The sequence below is a fragment of the Nilaparvata lugens genome, chromosome 7, assembly GCF_014356525.2.
Source record: "Nilaparvata lugens isolate BPH chromosome 7, ASM1435652v1, whole genome shotgun sequence".
Classification (NCBI taxonomy): Eukaryota; Metazoa; Arthropoda; class Insecta; order Hemiptera; family Delphacidae; genus Nilaparvata; species Nilaparvata lugens.
Window position 1 is genome coordinate 13,170,552 of NC_052510.1, and position 20,152 is coordinate 13,190,703.

The window sequence follows — 20,152 nt, forward strand, 5'->3', positions numbered from 1 at the left end:
GAATTCTTTATCATCAGTAGGACGTTGCATGAATATCGGTGGAGTCAATACTTTAGAAATTAATTTTTGTTATGACAAAACAGATTACTCGATCCTTGCCGTTTATCGGAATCACGATACACATATTGCCGATTTCATTGATCATCTTAATACTCACTACAATAGCATTGAGAGGAAAGGTAAAGCAAATATATTGGTAGGAGATATGAACATAAACATACTGAACAATGACTTACAAACTGATTCATATCTGAATATGCTCTATGAAAGTGGCTTTATCAACTGTATCGATAAACCGACTAGACAAATTAGAAATAGCAGCACCCTGATTGACCATATTTTTCTAAACAATGTTAACTGTAATGCAATTAAATCAGCTATCGTCAAAGTGGCAATTACAGATCATTACATTGTATCCATTCAAATTACTGCCAAATCCAAAGACAATACAAAATTTGATCTTCCCAAGTTTTATATTCACAATGAAACCTTATTATCCACTTTCAATGAGGAAACATGGAGCTCTGTTACAATGGAGGAAGACGTCAATATTGCGACAAATAATTTTTATTCCATTATAAAATGTAACATAGACAAATCTAAAAGACAGGTTACTCAAGATAATTCTCGTCTTAAAACAATAAAACCTTGGATAACGAAAGGACTAGTAAGATCGATTAGGGAAAGAGACAGATTATTCAAATTAACAAAAAAACAACCTTTTAATAGAGATTTAATCAATAACTTTAAAAACTACAGAAATAGACTGAATCACTTACTAAAAACCACTAAAAATCAATACTATAGAAATAAAATAAATGAAAGTGGGAATGATCCAAAAAAGTTTTGGAGCATTATAAATGAGATATCTGGTAGAGGTAACAATAATAAAGAAGGATTTCCATTGGAGCACTTTGAGACAGTAGATAATGGATCCGTTTCAACACTGGAAAAGACCAAGTTAGTAGCTAATGAATTCAATTGTTTCTTTTCACATGTGGGAGAGAATTTGGCAAGGGCGGTGAACTCAAATAATCCACCAGTTTTGGATGATGAGAACTATCGCCTTGAAACTAATTTCTGTATGTCACCGATAAGTGAAGATGATATCATCATATTCACTTCAAAACTTAGAGGTATGTCTGCTCCCGGATATGATAACATTCCAACCAGATTTGTACAAAGAAATATAAATATTTTTCTAACTCCTCTTAAACATATTTATAACTTGAGTATTAAACAAGGTATCTTCCCAGACAGTTTTAAAATAGCCAGAGTTTTTCCTCTTTTCAAAAATGGTGACAAATCTATAAAAAACAACTATAGACCTATCTCTCTCTTGAGTATTTTCTCGAAAATTTTGGAAAAGATTATTAAATTCCAGTTAGCTAATTACATTGAAACAAATGACATTTTAACGGACAGACAATTTGGGTTCAGGAATAACAGAAACATATCGGATGCATTGTATAATTTAACCAAAGAAGTTAACAGCTCACTTAATGACAACCTAAATAACTGTATAATCTTTCTTGACTTAGCTAAAGCATTCGATACAGTAGATAGATCTAAACTAATGAAAAAGCTTGAGGTCATAGGTGTCCGTAATGAGTCATTCAGCTGGTTCAACAGCTACCTAACGGATAGGAAACAGGCTGTCCAAATAATGGGAGTTGAGAGCAGCTTAAATTCTATTGATTACGGTGTGGTGCAAGGAAGCACATTGGGACCATTATTATTCCTAATCTATATCAATAACCTGGCTAAACTACCTCTCACTGGCAGCCTTTTCTTATTCGCTGATGACACAGCGCTACATGTTACCGGTAGAAATAGAGACGAAATGTATCAAAAGGCATCCACTGACCTACACCTGTTGAAAGCGTGGTTTGACCAAAATATATTAACACTCAATATAGGAAAGTCCAAATTCATTGAAGTTTCTCTGCGAAAAAGTCAGGATCCTCCCATTGACTCAATAACTTTACATTCTTGTTTAAACCCTAACAATATTCATTGCCGCTGCGAGTCCATTGAGCGAGTCAGTTCATATAAATATTTGGGCATTATAGTTGACGATAAATTAAAATGGTCAGACCACATAAACCACTTGAAAAACAAAATCCGGAGATCTATTTACATATTCCTAAACCTACGCCAATTCCTAACAATAGATGATTTGAGAAAAGTTTATTTTGCTTACGTCCAATCTGTGATAACTGCCGGAATTTTAGCCTATGGAGGGGCGTACAAATCCATACTCAATCCTCTACTCATTACACAGAAACGAATTATTAAAACAGCTCTGAATAAACCATTCGAACGCCATCAAATGAAATATATGATGAGTTCAATGTTCTAGATATTCGACAATTGTATGTCAAGTGTTTACTTCTTTACATTCGCTTAAACAGTAACAATATGTTCAAAAAAATAACTCATAATCGCACAACACGCTCAGCATACTCATTAGGCATTGAAATTCCGAGACTTATAAAAACTCATTCAACAACAAACACCCATTACATTGCACATATTTTATACAGAAACATGCCAACCATCCTCCGTAATGTTCATAACTGTACACCCTATATGTACAAAAAATACATTAAAATATGGTTGAGAGAGATAGGAAGGGAAAATATAGAGCTCATGATCCATTCCAGCTATCAATAATAATTATATTAAACTCGTGATCCAGCTGTATGTTCCTAGTTATATTGATATCAACATTTTTCAATAATTTTCAATGTGTTGTTCCAATGTTTTGACTGAATATGTATATTAACTGATTTCTACTTCAACTATTTATCATATTATTCTCTTTGAATATCATATTTCATCTAGAATGATTGGGGCAACTTTTTCAGGCTATTCTTCATTTGGTAATATTTTTTAAATTTACTCTAGTTTATTTACTGCATGTATGTACCAATTTGTTATTCAATTGAATTATTTGTTTTTTTAAAGCAATTATTCATCTACTTATATATTTTTTCTCTAAAAATAGAGTAGCTTAACTACTCTAGTACAATACCGCAGGTAACTTACCAGATATTACAATATTTTATTCATCTATAAAAACTATCCTTACCTTATGCTACAAATTATTATACTTTTCTTATAAAAACCAGACTCCTTTCCACACACAGGCTACAGCCTTCGTGGAGGAGAAGCATGATATTTCTTTTTTTCTTCACAATTTGTGTATGACTGTATTTTAATTTTGTCAATATTGTCTAATATCTACTCTAGTTGTTAGTGTCTAAGATTAGTTAAGTAATAAAATCATTACAAATTTGTGAAGTGTACACCATTGTTTGTAATTTTTCATGCAATAAAAATAATTTGATTTGATTTGATTTGATTTGATTTTGAACTTAATTGTTAAATCATGAATATAATATAAATATATATAACTATAAAATGCATTGGTACTGTGATGAATTTTTTAAATAGACCTCATGAGAAGAGAGAAAAATTGTGATTACCTTTTAAAATGAAAGAATTTGCTAAAGGAATAGTTAGCGACCGAGCGATAAAGCTTACTTATCAGAACTGTATATTAGATAAGAGTACCGTTCTGTACTGAATATTTTCTAGAAAATTATTCAATAAAATTATAATTATTCTGCAAATAAAGCACGAATTATTTATGAATTGCTCATTGAATTTTGAGGTTACACTTTGTTTACTGCCAATCAGATGTTTAAAGCGGCTCGAACACAGCTGACCGATTCAAAGTATTTGTCAAATGTCATGCCGGTTTCATGCAAGGTATAATATCATTTCTAAAAATTAAAAAACTATCAATAAAGGACCAAGAATTTCAAATAAAAAATAAAATGTTATATTATTGTTGAAATTATTTATTACTTAAGAAATTATATTATAATGTCAAGTCTTATTGTAACTAACTAGGTCATAGCATGAAATTATATTATTGATAAAGACAGCAGAAATAAATTATAACAATCTCAGACATAATAAAAATTGTATAAGAATATTAATTTATTAATTATTATTTCAACTGAACCACATAGTGATTAGACCTCTTTGGCAAGCCTAGCCAATCATAGTGCATAGAAATAGCACCAAAAAGGTGATCGTTGAAAACAACATATGTTAATCTACTATCAGACAACAACCTGCCTTATCATATACGCTATGTACATTGTATAAGAGGAACTATGTCTAGAAGATTAAGCAGTTTAAGAATTATATAAACTGAGTTATTATTGTAATTAAAGGAATTATATTCTACTGCCTGCCACTGACGTCACGTCTACGTCACAATTGTTCTACCAATGGCAAATTTTTATGCAAATCTACTACACCGAGATTCTCAGAAGAAAGATCTAGCCAAGAAGCTTAGAGAAAAAGACTTTTTTTTTTAATTTTTTTTTTTTTTTTTTTTTTTTTTTTTTTTTTTTTTTTTTTTTTTTTTTTTTTTTTTTTTTTTTTTTTTTTTTTTTTTTTTTTTTTTTTTTTTTTTGGATGACCTTGAGGTTAGGGTGGTTGACCTGGATGACCTTGAGGTTGGGGTGGTTGACCTGGATGACCTTGAGGTCAGGGTGGTTGACCTGGATGACCTTGAGGTTGGGTTGGTTGACCTGGATGACCTTGAGGTTAGGGTGGTTGACCTGGATGACCTTGAGGTTAGGGTGGTTGACCTGGATGACCTTGAGGTTAGGGTGGTTGACCTGGATGACCTTGAGGTTAGGGTGGTTGACCTGGATGACCTTGAGGTTAGGGTGGTTGACCTGGATGACCTTGAGGTTAGGGTGGTTGACCTGGATGACCTTGAGGTTGGGGTGGTTGACCTGGATGACCTTGAGATAAAGGCCGGTTCTGGGGCACTTGTGCCCCAGAACCGGCCTTTTATATCTACTAAGACTTTTTCAAAAAGAAGGCTTCTCTGATTAGATCTCATGAAATTAATGACAATGAAAATTAGCTGGCTCTTGTGCAACTGGCACTAAATGTCAGCCTATTGAAATTTGTTCATAAATATTTTATTCACCTCCATTCTACTATATGCTTCGAGCAACTGGTGAGCTGTCTAGGTTATCGACGGGTAATCTTTTTGGCCACCATTTCGTGGATTGACGAAATACTGGCGACCAACGACTATTGTAGTAAACTATAGAGCGGCTGAGTGGCCAGTATTCCTGTTACGAATTGAACATTGGCAGCCATGACAGAGAGAGGCAAGAAGAGGCGGGAAATTTGAATGACCCTATTGTTATAATGGGAATTTGCATAAAATACAAGGCGCAAATCAGTTATATTTAATAAGAACTACATTGAATTTTTATTAAACATTTTAAATGTATGTATTACAGTTGTTATGCATCCATAAAATTAACTGTTTGAATTGCTTTACTTGAAGCCTTAGTTACATTGTTGATACTGCTTAGCCGTACAAGTGCTCTACAAGTTAAAAAGCCATACCGTAACTGCAATATTATGATTTTAGAGATTGGATTTTTATGTTATTTCGAACAAATAATTCGAAAAACCAGTTTATGTTGAAGTTTCTTTGATACCAGCTGACGGTACTTATTTACTTATTATCTACAATATCTCATAGTTCAAAACAAGAAGGCAAAGTATGATAGGTACGGTAGTCAAAAAAATAACAAACTAACTTGAGGACGCTATTGGACGGTAATATTACTGTCATATTCAGATCATATGAAAGAAGCAAAGACCTTAAAGATTATCTCTTTAAGGTCTTTGGAAATAAGTTGTACGAAATCATTTTTTCATGTCATAGAACTATTACCGCCTAATGCCGGTATAAAATCACACATTTAAAAACAACAGGCATAACATAATCATACATATAAGCTAATGCCTATGTTCATTCCAGTCAAGTTTGTATACCATCATTATCATCATCATCATTATATATCACTAGCAGGTAACCCGTGCTTCGCAAGGGTTTATTTTAAAACTTGACGTAATGAAATCCAGAAGAATTGAAAATAGGCCTATAAGAATCCTCGGTTGATTAAGAATTTATAAGCAGCATTTCAAGTAAATCAGTCCAGTAGTTCAGACGAGTGATGATGCGTCAAACATAATTTTCCTATTCTACTTTACACCTGTATACATGTATAATCCAGTTCTTTAATATGAAAAAAAATTTAATTCCGACCATATGATTTGGTGATTTTTTTTATGAAATCGTATGTACTATTAATGAAGTTTGAACATTAATTTTGAAAAATCTAGAAGGAAAATTGAAATTTGCGCTTCCAGGTGCACGAGATTGATATTTTTAGAATCTATGTTCAAAATAAGGAGATCTGAATCATTTCCGGTATGCAATCCACAAGTTGACATGTTTTGATGCGAACAAATGAACAAACACAATCCTACTCTCTCTTATTATATAGATACTATTATAGTCATGGTCTCTTTATAGACCTTGATTATATTATTTTATAATATGTAAAATAGACGTATACACTATTCTGGTAGAATGTAAGCTGTATGTCCAGTCTTCATTTTCAACAAAATAGCATGCATTTATTCCACATACCATCATAATAATATTCAAAATAATATATTCTCTATTATTTAATATAGTTGTTCACTTTGTGAAATTTAATATACACATTTTATATATATCTAGTTGGACTACAAATGGGTATAAAAAACCAACGAAAGACGAACAATCTAATAATGATTTGTTATATTTATAGTTAATTGAATTAAGTAACATTCTTTAGCACCAAACAATATAAATTTTGCACAATAGAATTCCATAGCTATTAGTAAGTACATGAATTTAGTAGCTAGTAAAAGGCTATAGTAGGCTACTCTTTAAAAATTATTAATTTTTAAGAGTTTTAGTTAAATAGAAGGCTACTCAGTTCAACAAAACATGTTTATAATCTATTAAACTGGGTTTACACCAAAGTTATTAACAAAATGTTAATAGCTTAATCCCTATATATATATTCTATTAGATTGAACATAACTTATCATAAACTTGATGAACATAATATGTGTTTGTCAAGTTCCTTTCAATGTAATAGTATCCATAAGGATTAAGCTATCAACATTTTGTTAATAACTTTGGTGTAAACCCAGCTTTAGGCTATGAATCAAATCAAAGTCAATTTATTTTCAAAGACAAATTACAATTTGTATAGGCAACTTCATGAGAAAATTACATAAATTATTACATAAAAAACATATAATCATACCACATAAAAACAAGAAATCATCACATTAACGTCTTACAAATTCTCCATATTAAAGGCAAAATATTCATCATTAGTATAAAAACAGGTTTCTTATTAGAAAATCCTTAATGTTAAGTTTATATTCACTCACTAGTAAGCCTCTTTATATGTAACGGTAACTGATTATAAAACTTAATTGTACAAGCCCTAAAACTGATATGACTAGATTTATACCAACAATATTCGTTTCTAGGTTCAACCTATTTCTTGTGTTGTGCGAATAAACATCAAAATGACTAGACAATGAGAGCAAGTTAATCTTTATAAATAATAAACATTGAAAAATAAAAATACACGGCAAACACACAATTCTCAATCTAACAAATAGCGGTTTGCAGTGCTTAAGGGGAGGAACATTACCGTATATAGATGGTTCTTATTAGGTACTCTTTTTTGTAACACAAAACGTGAATGGAAATCACTACAATTGGCCCATAATATTGCTCCATACAAAAGATGTGAATGAACGTAACTATAGTAGACATTTACTAAAAAATTTTGACACACTATTTCCTTTTATCTTCTCAACATAAAAACGCCTCTTGTTACCTTGCGTTGGGGATAGTGCAGTCAATAAAATAATGGCAATATATACAAACACATACCAAAAAAATTGTGACTGTGGGAACTTTTTGTATGATGAATGACTTCATTGACATTCTCTACACAATACAAATAAATAATATATTAACAGTGTACAGTTGAAATGTTTAATAAGTCTAAATCCATCCAACTCGACTGTAGTTTCATATGCAATTCAATTCGTAAGTAATATCACAAACAAAATTATGAAATAGTCGACATGATCTAGTCTAGCCTACTCCTATAGACCATTTATATTTTGTATCCTCAGTCGATTCTGAACATTCTAGAGGTTATTTCAATGAGATAAATATTCTCACACATACCTCATTTAATTTTCGTAAAAGTACCAATTGTAATGATAATTTAATATTGATAGAAATCAATTTGAATAAAAATAAACACATCTATTCCTGCAGTGGCAGACTTGCTCTTCTTGAAATCTTGCCTCTCTCTGTCATGGCTGCCCTTAGTTGGCCGTGTAACACATTGAGAGCGCTGTAAGCACACCAACAGCCACTCCATAGTTTACTATAATAGCTCGTTGCTGGCGACTCTATGGATTCAATCTCAGAAATTCTTTGTTCGTATAGTATTTAAATATGTTTTCTCAAGAATTATTATTTTCTAATACTGAAAAATTTTTCAAAATCAAAATATAACAAATTATTAATTTAATCCTTGTTTTAAATTTTGTGTTGGAGTCGACATTTTTCTCTCCTGATCAAACAGGTCTTGGTTGATGACGAAACTTCCAGACGATCAAGATCAACTTGGCGGTTTCTTGATCTTGTGCTTCGTGTTGATGGGTTGTTTCTTCTCGTGTTTAGATATTCTAGGCGTTTTAATTAATTAATTTCTATTAAATAGCTCTTCTTTTCATATTCTTTCTAAACTATGTCGGCAGTTGAAAATAATGTGACACAATCGGGACAACCAAGTCTTTCAAAGCAGGACCTTTCCACACTCGTAAGTTCCTGGAATTATTGCATACATGTTGCATTTCTTTTTTTTATAATATTTGTATTTCTAGCTGATAATAATACCTTGCGTTGTTTAATAATATGTTTTGCTTTTTTCAATAAAATCCGACATTATTTTATATTGGTTGATAATAATTGTAACAGTTTTATCCCATATTTAACCTATTTAAAACCAAATTCCAAACGGCCATTTTTGTGCTTGTAGACACATGATTATTATGTGTTGAGTAAGCTAACATGAGTTGTTATTAATTTTGGTTTTCAAGATTACTCATTATTAAGTATCAAGAGCTATATTCTAAACGAGTGTGTGTTTTAAGTTTTATGACTCATAATAAATTGTGAGTAAAGGATGAAATAAAAGATATTAACTTATGTTTATAGTGATGGCATATCTCATAAAATCATAAACCTTTGTAAATCATTTGAAATATTTTTTGATTTGGGCCAAGAGTTTGCTAGTCTACTATTTAGCCGGAGAGATTTTACTATGCCACCTATTAATATTATTGTAGATAAGATACCGTAAACATTTTTTAATAATAGCCTAGCTGAGGACTTTATTACACCGGCTCAGTTACAACGGTAGCCATTGTACTTGGCGTCAAATTTTTGTTGCAATTAATCTAGTATGCTATTCTGATTGCAAAATTACAAAAATAACCGTCGGTCTCTAGTATTTTTGTTAATAAAGTTCAAAGTACCTTAATAATAATACAATAATAGCAACATGTTACAGATCTTGATATTTGATCGCAAGTAAATTTATAGGGCTATCCACTTGTAACAGCTCTTGATATTCCATTGCACGTATATTTATATAGCCTAGTTTTTGTTTTTCGGCTCATGGCTATATTATCATTTGTAATAAAATTGCGTCCAATGCAATTGTTTAGCAATTTAGGTAATATTATAGTTAGTTTAGGTTTTATAGAATGAATATAAAATAAATTAATCAATAAATATAGCAGTAGAAATTGCGGTAATGTTTACTTCTAGATTCTATCCTATAGGTAGACTATATCCATACAAGTAGCCCACACATATTTACGTAGGCCTATTATCCAGTCACTATCTTGATCAAATATATATATTTCTCCTTTTTTTCTATAGATGTGCTATTTAGGTGCTATTGGGCACTTGAATTGTAGTTAAACCCAATGAATGGAACGGGAAGTTCTAATTGCTTTAAATCAAAGGGCTATTTTTAAATGAGTCTGTTTTACAACATGTATAATTTATTTAGCCTACCTTTGTCTAGAAATTAGCTTTAGCTGATTAATTACTTTAATTCAATAATAAACTATTGTTTTTTCAGGATGTTACAAAGTTGACAGCTTTGTCTCCAGAAGTTATAAGTCGTCAAGCTACTATTAATATTGGTAAGTGATAATTTATTTTGCTATCCAATAATTTATTAAGTCTATTGTATTTTCAATTGGATTGAAATAGTAAAATACCTAATGGCCGGCGGCCCGACAAGCAATATTCAGCTTGTGTGCTCTGATTGAAAAATTGGCAACACTGTTACTAGACTCAATGCTATAGGATGGGACACACGGAGCTGTGTTCACGCACTGCAGCCTGTACAAACTCGTTGTGCAATGTTGCCACGTTGAACCATATCGATGCTTGGCTCAATGATTGTAACAAATATCGATCGTATTGCTTTATTCACGGCAAATTTAAACGTTTGGTATTATCTGCCTTGACTTTTTACTATTAAAAATAGTAATAAAAACTGAGTATATAAAATAGAGTGTATTATTGGATCATACCAATTATTAAATTTGCTTCAAAATTACAGGGAGGGCAGTGTCCGAGTGCCTCCCTGCTTTCGCCGCCCCAAATGGTGGGTGGGTCGCGGCATGGCTCTTAGAAATAAATAGAAATTTATTCCTCCTCCTCGACTCCTTGCCACGACTCCTCAGCATTTTTTTTTTATTCCACTATCATCATTACAATACATTAGCTTAGCAAGCGTCAATATAAAAATGTATTTTGTGGGAAGAGAGATGAGATGAGAGAATTAGACCTATCGTTGATAAATGTGATCTTTATGCTATACAAAAGCGGGATGGCAGTGATCCATTAATTGTCAAATCTAACAAAAACTTTGAAATTTGACAGACGTACACTTTGGTTCTGTTGAACCTCTGGACGCGTATTAAGAAAATTATCCATATCCGATTTTTTTTATCAAATCAATTTATTTTTAATTTTATTACAATGTAGACAGAGCATGTAATTACCAGTTAAGGAAATTACCAGGCTTAATTACAAGGTAACTAAAAAATCATAATCATACCCTAAGAGCATTTACAAAAAATCATCATGGAAAATAATCGCAAAGGTTACAAAAACCTGTTTGGGTAGAAAAAAGGAAGTGTTACAGTTAAAACAAAGCAAATTAAGAAAGAAAAATGATAATAAAACTAAAAAGACAAGAAAAAAAGGAAAGAGAACTTCAGTCTCAGTTTAACATTATAAAAATGCTAACAATATAGGACTATACACAATAACATTACAAACAAAAAAAATATCGCACTTACCAGTTGTTATAAAATAAATAGAAAAACATGAACAATATGAACAAAATTGAATGGGAATTACTTGCAATTTCACCTCATCTTTATCATATGCACATTAATATGAAAGTACCTAGTACTGTAGTACTTCTACTGACAACACGATGTGTACTACTGTGCAGGCCTGCAGTTCAAACAATGTTTTCATAATAGCCAGAAACATCTTCATGTATCAGATGGCTATGCAATTATCTGCAGAAAGTTGTCTTCTGCCTACACCTTTTTATGTCCACAACGTTTGTGCCATAAAAGTGAAGAATTTTTTGAAAATAGTAAGGTTAGGCTTAGGGACTCGCACATTTTGTTGATTCCTCCCAATTAGCGAATAAATGCATAACATTTTGAGGATACATTCTTCAAGATGTTGATCATTCATGACATTTTCTATTCCTCTAAATATCACATCCAGGGAAATTTATTCCAGTTTTACTCAAATGTAACAGTTACATGTGTGTGTTTTTTTTTTAATAACTCAATGTTTTTGTGCAAAATGAAGTAAATTTACCTTGAATTTGATTATAGATTTTGTTTCTAAGAAATCAGAATTGTATAAACAATCGTTTATACATCTTTTAGGGCCGGTTTCTGAGCTTGGGATCTATAAGTTCTGGACTTACAGAGTCCAGGACTGAAATAAGCTCTCGGGTCTAAATCGACTTTGTGAGTCAGGGTTTTATCTTCTAAACTCCGGGGTCTATTGAGTTCAGATGGAATTAAATAGAGAATGCATTTATTCAAATGCTAATCAATATATAATTATTATTTTAACGAAAATCCTGAATAAATGCTGTAAATCACCCCAAAGACTTCTGCTACTGCAGACATTGACAACAGGGTTAACAGCTAGATGGAAATTCAATAAGAACTACTATCCAAAAATTAGTTGCCAGCCCGGGAATCGAACCCGGTACCTCCCAATTGCTAGTCAGGAATGCTTACCCTCACACCAAACTGACAATCTCTGGATAGCAGTGCTCATTTAAAATGAGCTGTTAACCCTGTTGTCAATGTCTGCAGTAACAGAAGTCTTCGGGGTGATTTACAGCATTTATTCAGGATTTTCGTTAAAATAATAATTGTCTATTGAGTTCTCGACTTATTTGAGTCCAGGACTTTAATGTAGTAAACATGAGGGAAATTCACAATATTTTGCTGTTGTATTGTTGGCATTATAGCAAAACAGAAACAGCTGATGCAGCGGGATTCAAATGAGCATGCTCTCCAAACTATTGGAAAAAATACATTCGATCTCTTTGTAGGCCTATTCACAGAAAAACCTTTGAAAGGTGAATGAATAAACATTTCATTTTACGTTATGATATTATTGATCATTGATCCTAACCAGTGATTTTGGAATACAAATTTTGTCAGACTGCCGTAAGATAGCACGCTCGGATGCTTGCCTCCAAGGTCTATAAATACAGGTCATGGACACTCATGTTTCTTATGGATCAGCCATTATGTGGGGTCTTTATGGAGGTACATTTGAAATATTCCAATCTGCTCATAACAAAATCATGCATTATGCTTTTTAAAAACAATTTTCTGGTTCAGATAATATGTAAATTCAGGTTTTTGATTTTTTAATAATGAAATTTCAATAATAAATGGTTCAATAATTCATTTTTTATCATTGAGTTATTGTTCTTATTCTTGTAACTTGTTATGATATTCATAAGGCATTGGGACAAAAGACTAACCTCAAAAAGAGTTTGAAGTTCCCAATCTAAAAATCAAAAATTCAGTTACTAGTTGGAATCTAAATATTATTATTCTGTGGGGATATTTTATTTATTATTCAAAGCCGAACAATATTTCTTGAACAATGTAACAAAATAATACTGTCACAAAGTGAATTTTGTGATGAATGGAGAACCGTCATTCAGTATATGATTTAGTGAATTTCCTCTATTTTAGTAGAAGAATAGGGTCAGCAGTCGGATGTATTTTGTTAAGCTTAGAGTCTAGTGTATAAAAACCATCATCATTGGCAACAACCCTGTGAATTATCATCAGCATTCATCAAAACCAGAAACTTCCAGTTCTTGTTTACTAGTCTGAGCATTCTAGTATCTAGTATTGCAGCAGCAGCACCTGTATCATAAAGATGATAAGCGGCTACTGGGTTGAGTCGGTATCGTTCTTCATGAAATTTCTGGAATAGAAAGATTGTTTACCGGCCTAATTTTTATAGTAATTAGCAGTATTGTCATCATGGTTACACCCTTAGCATCAAGATCATCTGAATCATACCCTGTCACCTGATCGGTGGCGTGATCGTCTCCTGAGACTCCTATTGGTCGGTAATCTCTTTTCCTCCAGCCTCCCAATTTTCCACGGACCCTACTCTGTGCGGAGCAGACCTGGGTGAGAGGCATTAGTTTGGTGATTGGGTTTGTGTATGGCCGCATTCCAAGCGGCGCTCTCAATAGTGGTTTTCTAGAGGGATTATATTCTATTCTCTATTTTATCAAATAGAATATTGTGAGTCAAATTACCGACTGTTTGAAGGTAGATTTTCCTGGGGGATTTTCTGGTTTGTAGATTTATTTATAGTGCAGTTGTTTGGTGGTCGAGCGTGTAAACAGGTTGCGAATCTCCTCTCCTTACGACATTCCCGGTACTAGATTATTTCTAGGGGAATTATTCTATTTTGTGTGTTGGAATAGAATATTGTAGGACAAGTTCCGGACAACTCGAAGGTAGATCTTCCTTGGGGATTTTCTCTCTTGTTGGTTATTTTTCCTAAATTTGTATCACTGGGGGTGAGCGAGCTATCCTTGGTTTTGAAAACCTGTAAGGGATCTTAAGTTTGTGCTACAAACAGTTAAGTGGGAAATTTAACTAGGCTCTTTTTGGTTCAATCACGGTGAGTTCCACATCATTCGCGGATTGTTATGGATTATTTTTGAGTACTTAATTTATAAGTCTCGACTCTGTCGCTTCATGACATTTTTAAGTTTAATACAGGAAGTGGGAATCGGTTCACTATTCTCCATATTTGGATCTGCAGTGATCCAGGTGACTGTATGTTAGTACTGGTCACTTGTATGCATATCCTCTTCTGTAATAAGGTGACCTTAATTTTGAAGAGTGAATTTTCCTTGTTTAGTTTTCATACTATTGAGTGGTCCTGTATTTTAACTTTACTTGCAAATTCAGACTTGCTGTGATTCCTTTTAGGAAAATTCCAGTCCTTTTCCTAGAGAACTCAGGTGCAGCTTGAGTTAGTCCTGGTCGAAGTCATTCAGACTGTGATATCCTTTCTCTTTCTTTTTCTTAACTTTCCCCATTCTAAAATCCTTCCAGCTCTCAGGTGCAGCTTGAGAACTTCCCAGTCGAAGTTGATAGACTGTGACATCCTTCCTCATACTTTTTCTCAACTTTTCCTATTCTAAAATCCTTCTAGCTCTCAGGTACAACTTGAGAACTTCTTTGTCGAAGTTGGTAGACTGTGATGTCATTTCTCTTTCTTTTTCTCAACTTTCCCTATTCTAAAATCCTTCTAGCTCTCAGGTACAGCTTGAGAACTTCCTTGTCGAAGTTCCTATACTGTGACATCCTTCCTCATACTTTTTCTCAACTTTTCCTATTCTAAAATCCTTCTAGCTCTCAGGTACAGCTTGAGAACTTCCTTGTCAAAGTTGGTAGACAATATTTAGATTATTGAACAGACATCTGTTTGTTGTAGAGAATAATAACCTTGTTATTGATTCTCTGTTCCCTATACCCTATACCATGTACCTCATACCCTGCATCATATTTTCTATAGCTTACGCCCTATACCATACCCTATTTAACTATATCTTAAACACCACTAACAACTCCATAGTTCCGTCATACCTTTACCCTATAGCTCTCACCTTAAACCCCATAGAAAAACCTCTTTCTGGGCTCGCAGATCCAGTCTGCCCACTGTCAACTTGCAGTTGGTTCAGATTGCGTACTACCTTTACAAATATAATTGTTTGTAGGGATCTGATAGTCAGATCTGTCTCCTTGTATAGGGTTATCTTAATCTCCCTAACACCCACCCTGTATTCCAAAGGCCGAGGGCTGAATCAGCCAGCAACGGCACGGGCAAATACTCTTCCCCTGAAATTAAAAATCTCGCGAAAGAAGCAGAGGGTAAAGAATCAGGATAGAGGGAGAAGTGTAGGTCTGGTAACTCCACCTGTCAGTACGGCTACTGACCCCGACCCATATCCAACTGTAGCTAGTCCGTGTCATAGCAATACTTTGCAATCATGTTGTTCAATCTATAATCATAACAGCTGATAAATTTGAAATTTGGTGAACTTGTACCCTATAAAATGGCGATTTTGCAATGCATCACGGGATTGTGTCATGACCTGTATTTTAAGCAGCTTCTCTTTGTCTCAGAAACATAGTAAGGGCCAGCAACAGTCACAGCTATCACATAGTTATTCAAAAGTATTCTTTGAGTAGTATCTATAGTGTGGTCCACCTTATAATGGTAGTGTACGATTTGTAATGGTGTTGCTATCCTTGTCTATCGGTCAACAAAGCAGATGGTGCTATCTCTTTCATGCATTGCGATGTTGCCACATCGTCTATCAACAATGTAGAAATTCAACTAATTGACAAAATATTTTATCTCAATCATGAAAATTTATTATCACATCTTCAAGAAATATATTTTTTGACAAATAAAATATGATTTACTATTTTTAAAAATAATGAACAGCTAAATTCATCTGATATATCAGTATCAGCTGTTTGGGTGGCAAGGCTGAGATCTGGCAACCCTTTTCTCCTATCTTCCTACACTGCCATTACAATGTGGACCTCACTAACACTATACCAGCTGATTGTGTGTCGGCAAGATTCAACTTGCGCATCATAAAATGGATATGTTTAGTTCTAGAAAATGAACCACATGTTTATAGGCCTATTTTCAAATCTCGAATTTTTTATTACGTTAAGTTTCCATTTTGCAAAGTTGTAAAATAGACCCTTGCGAAGCATGGGTTACCTACTAGTGTAAAATATTGAGAAAGGAAATATATTGCTGTGATGGTGGGGGAGGAGGAGAATGCAGCTACCGAAAAGCCCTGACAGTAGATGAGAACGTGTGAAGCCTGAATACATCTCAGTCGGTTACGATCAATGGATCTCAATCAATCTTTTCTTTGATCTATTGTAATTCTTAGAGGCGAAATATCTTGAAATCCATTCTTAGTGCGCGTCTAGTAGGTATGAAGAATATTTTTGCAAAATTTCAACTTTGTAGGGCAAGTAGTTTGGGCTGTAATGTGATTTTAGATGAAAAATTTCGAAAGAAATCCCGCTCCTGGATCCCTCTTTTAACCCAGTCGGAATTTTTCTGCATAGATCCAAGTTTTTTTTGGTAGCTGAACAAAAAAGTATCTTGATTTTTCTGTGCGATGAGCGGTTAAAAAGTACCAAAATTTTGGGAGGCACAGCTCCTACATTTATGATGCAAATGTAAAAATTTCACCCCCTACATTGAAGCTGCTATAACAATGAAAGGAAAACTTGGAATAGTGAAATAATAAATTATTTTGAAGAGGATTCAATGCTCTACAAACCTACGATAATCAACAGTTTTATGATGCATTGTTGGAGAGTTATAAGCCCTGAAAGAGCAAAACATTGGATAAAAACCTGTTATTTCAACAATTACACACCTTCAAGAGCGAATATCTCGGGAAATATTGGGAATTTCACAAAATTCCACTGAACAAAAAGTGTAGAAAATTATTAAGCTTCATTATACTTGTATTGCTTTTATTTTGATAACCATTCAAGATATTTTACCGTCTACACGAAAATGTTTGGAAATCTCTAACATCTTTATATGTGAGTTTTTCCTTACGCACGAGGTAACACACTATTGATTTCCTATTGATTTGTAACTTTGATTTCTCATAACTATTCCAATGTTGAAGACTTGGGAATTATTTCAATCTCCTCTTTGCAGCAAGCCGAATTTGAATATTGATGATGGAAATGACATTGACATTGATGATGGATTGACATTGACATTGATGATGGATTGACATTGACATTGATGATGGATTGACATTGACATTGATGATGGATTGACATTGGAAATGTTTGTCATCATTAAAAAGAATCATTACAGCCTATTTATATTGAACTTCCATCTTTTTTATTCTGTGCAAACAGACTGCAATGGGGAGGGGGGACAAGCAGTCTCAAGGCTGGTTCTGTTGACATTCCAGAACTCTTCTTGCTCTTGTTGTAACGTGTTCTTATTTGCATAATATAATACTTGTTATATGAACAGTTGAATTACTTGATCCCAGTGTTGATACAATGTGAAAAAATATCATTATACATCTGTGATAACATGATCTAATCTTGGTGAAAAGGGTAGAAAGCCTGGACGATTGTAAAATGACAGTGGAAACAGCAAATATATTGACATCTTGCTATTTTATTGCAGTATTTTTTTACGTTATTAGTTGATTTTTTTGTTTTGAAATGTGTTTATTTTTTATCAATTCTTATATAGTTCAATCTGAGAGACTGAATTTAAACTTCATATTTGAGTGTTTTATTAGATTTATTAATTCTATTTAATTTAACGTAATTGTTCATTCATTCAATCAATCAAAACGTTATTGACTGAAATAGTTGGATACCACTCAAATTAACATTTTAAATTGAAAGGGAAAAGCAATCTATAACACTTCAAACACATTTCGATAATATTCAGTTTTTGGTAATTAATCAAAGTGAAGCTGAGGTCTTAGTTTCGACTCGATCGGCTTTCGACTGTTTGTTTGTACCGCAGTTACAGTCGCAGTTATTGTCCGATTTGGATGAAATTTGGTATGCAAGTTCTTTGAAACAAGGTGCAGAAACGTATGTGTAACAATTTTAGATAAAACCTCTGTTTTTTTTTGTAATATTTAATAAAACCAATCTAACCTCAATCCACAAAGGATGTGTCTTTGAAGATACAGTGATTCATTGCCATACTTTTTCCCATTTATTGTTACGAGCATATGGTGGGCGAGTCGGTTAGACCGTGGTCTGTCATTCTGTGGGACTCAGGTTCGATTCTCGTTCCTGCCAGATTTTTTTTGCAGATAATACTAATATTGTTTTATTTTATTCTAATAATATATCATTATAAAATAAATTATTATGATGAGATTAATAATTAAATTGAATCATCTTATTATTATTAAATTGATTCAACGAATTAAATGGATAAATTATTTTAAAAAAATCTTTATTGTATTGGAGTCCAATACTGCAGTTGTAGAGAAAAATGTGTATGTAAAGGTATAAAGGTAATTTTTTCCCTTTTTGTGTAGTTTAGAAGTTGATATTGTGGTAATTATTAACATTAAATTAAAAAGACCAAGAAATTGTCAAAAAACCACAGATTTATTGATACTTATAATTACCGTTTTCGGTAATTACACTATTGTCAATCTCTGATAAACTCTGATAATGACCGAAACCGGTCTTTCTGAGTATCAATAAATCTGTGGTTTTTTGACAATTTCATAGTCTTTTTCATTTAAAAGGTATGTATTTGATATAAAAGTACTCCTTGATAAGTCCGGTGTCCCTGGAAACAGTGTCTCTAGCACTTTCAATGGAGAAAATAATAGATGACAATCAAGGCTAAATATTCACAATATACTGTACTTACTGTACTGGCCCTTTTCATCAGATTGAAAGTTGTATTCATGAGCGAGGTCTACTGTTCGCAGAACTACTAGTTGTATTGAACATTTCAAATTTCATGTTTTTCTCCACTTTAAGCATAAATATGTATAATATAATATATATATTTTTATGTTATTATTCCTACAAACCTACAATGTACTAAAATAAAATACTTATGCAAAACTGTGAAATTTCTAGTTATGTAAGTGGCATTTACAAGATAGTACAGTAAATACTACAAATATCATTACATTTTGGATTTATAATCATGCAATACTTGAATATATTATCTTCTATGCTTTATCATCTTGTTATGCTTAAAATGTTCACAAAAAATTTCCAAGTTCAACTTGTAAAATAGAAAATGATTTTGATGAAACACTCCAATTTAGGGGTGGTTTTCAATGTTAATAAAGTTCTCAATAACTCAGTAGGGGATGATTTTAGAACAAAATGTTGAATACATTTTTTCATCTCTTTGAACACTCTTTCGATGTGAAGATAATGAAATCTGAAAAATTGAAAAAAAACTTTTCAACTATCTACAAGAAATTACAATTTTTTTCAAATTATTGCGGCTTAGGGGTTGGGAAGATTTTTTCGACAATTCCTATATTTTAAGTTTTAAAAATGGTCAACCCCTAACGATTTCAACCCTCAGCAACCATTGAAAAAAATATATAAATTTTTATCTACTAACCACTATCCACCATTTCCAACCAAAAAAAAAAAAAAACGAAAATTGCCTCAAACAGAGAATTCAAAAAACTCCACTTATTTTGTAAACCACCCCCTAACCGTTAATCATAAAATGATAAAACGAAAAAAATTCTCTTAAAGAGTGGAATTGAATGACAATAAGAATTTTTCTGATATCTTAACAAAGGATTTCATTTTTTCCACCCCTAAATCTCAACCCCAAAAATGAGAAAAAATCGTGAATAGTCCATTCCACTGTATCCAGCATTCTGTCAACTACAAGAATCAATAATAAAAAAATAAAAAAAACAACCCCAAGATTTTGTGGTTAAAAAAAAATAGGGGA

The 20,152-nt window shown here is 32.7% G+C and overlaps 1 protein-coding gene across 1 annotated transcript in view; it reads left to right on the top strand.

Annotated features, from left to right (window-relative positions):
- The first annotated feature begins 8,364 nt into the window (after positions 1 to 8,364).
- The window catches only part of LOC111055392 (eukaryotic translation initiation factor 2 subunit 3, X-linked), a 56,833-nt gene continuing 45,045 nt past the window's right edge, over positions 8,365 to 20,152 (top strand). The window contains exons 1-2 of the mRNA XM_022342584.2: positions 8,365 to 8,810; positions 10,143 to 10,206. Coding sequence (XP_022198276.1) covers positions 8,739 to 8,810; positions 10,143 to 10,206 — 136 coding nt within the window. The 5' untranslated portion in view covers positions 8,365 to 8,738. The remainder of the gene's footprint in view (positions 8,811 to 10,142; positions 10,207 to 20,152) is intronic.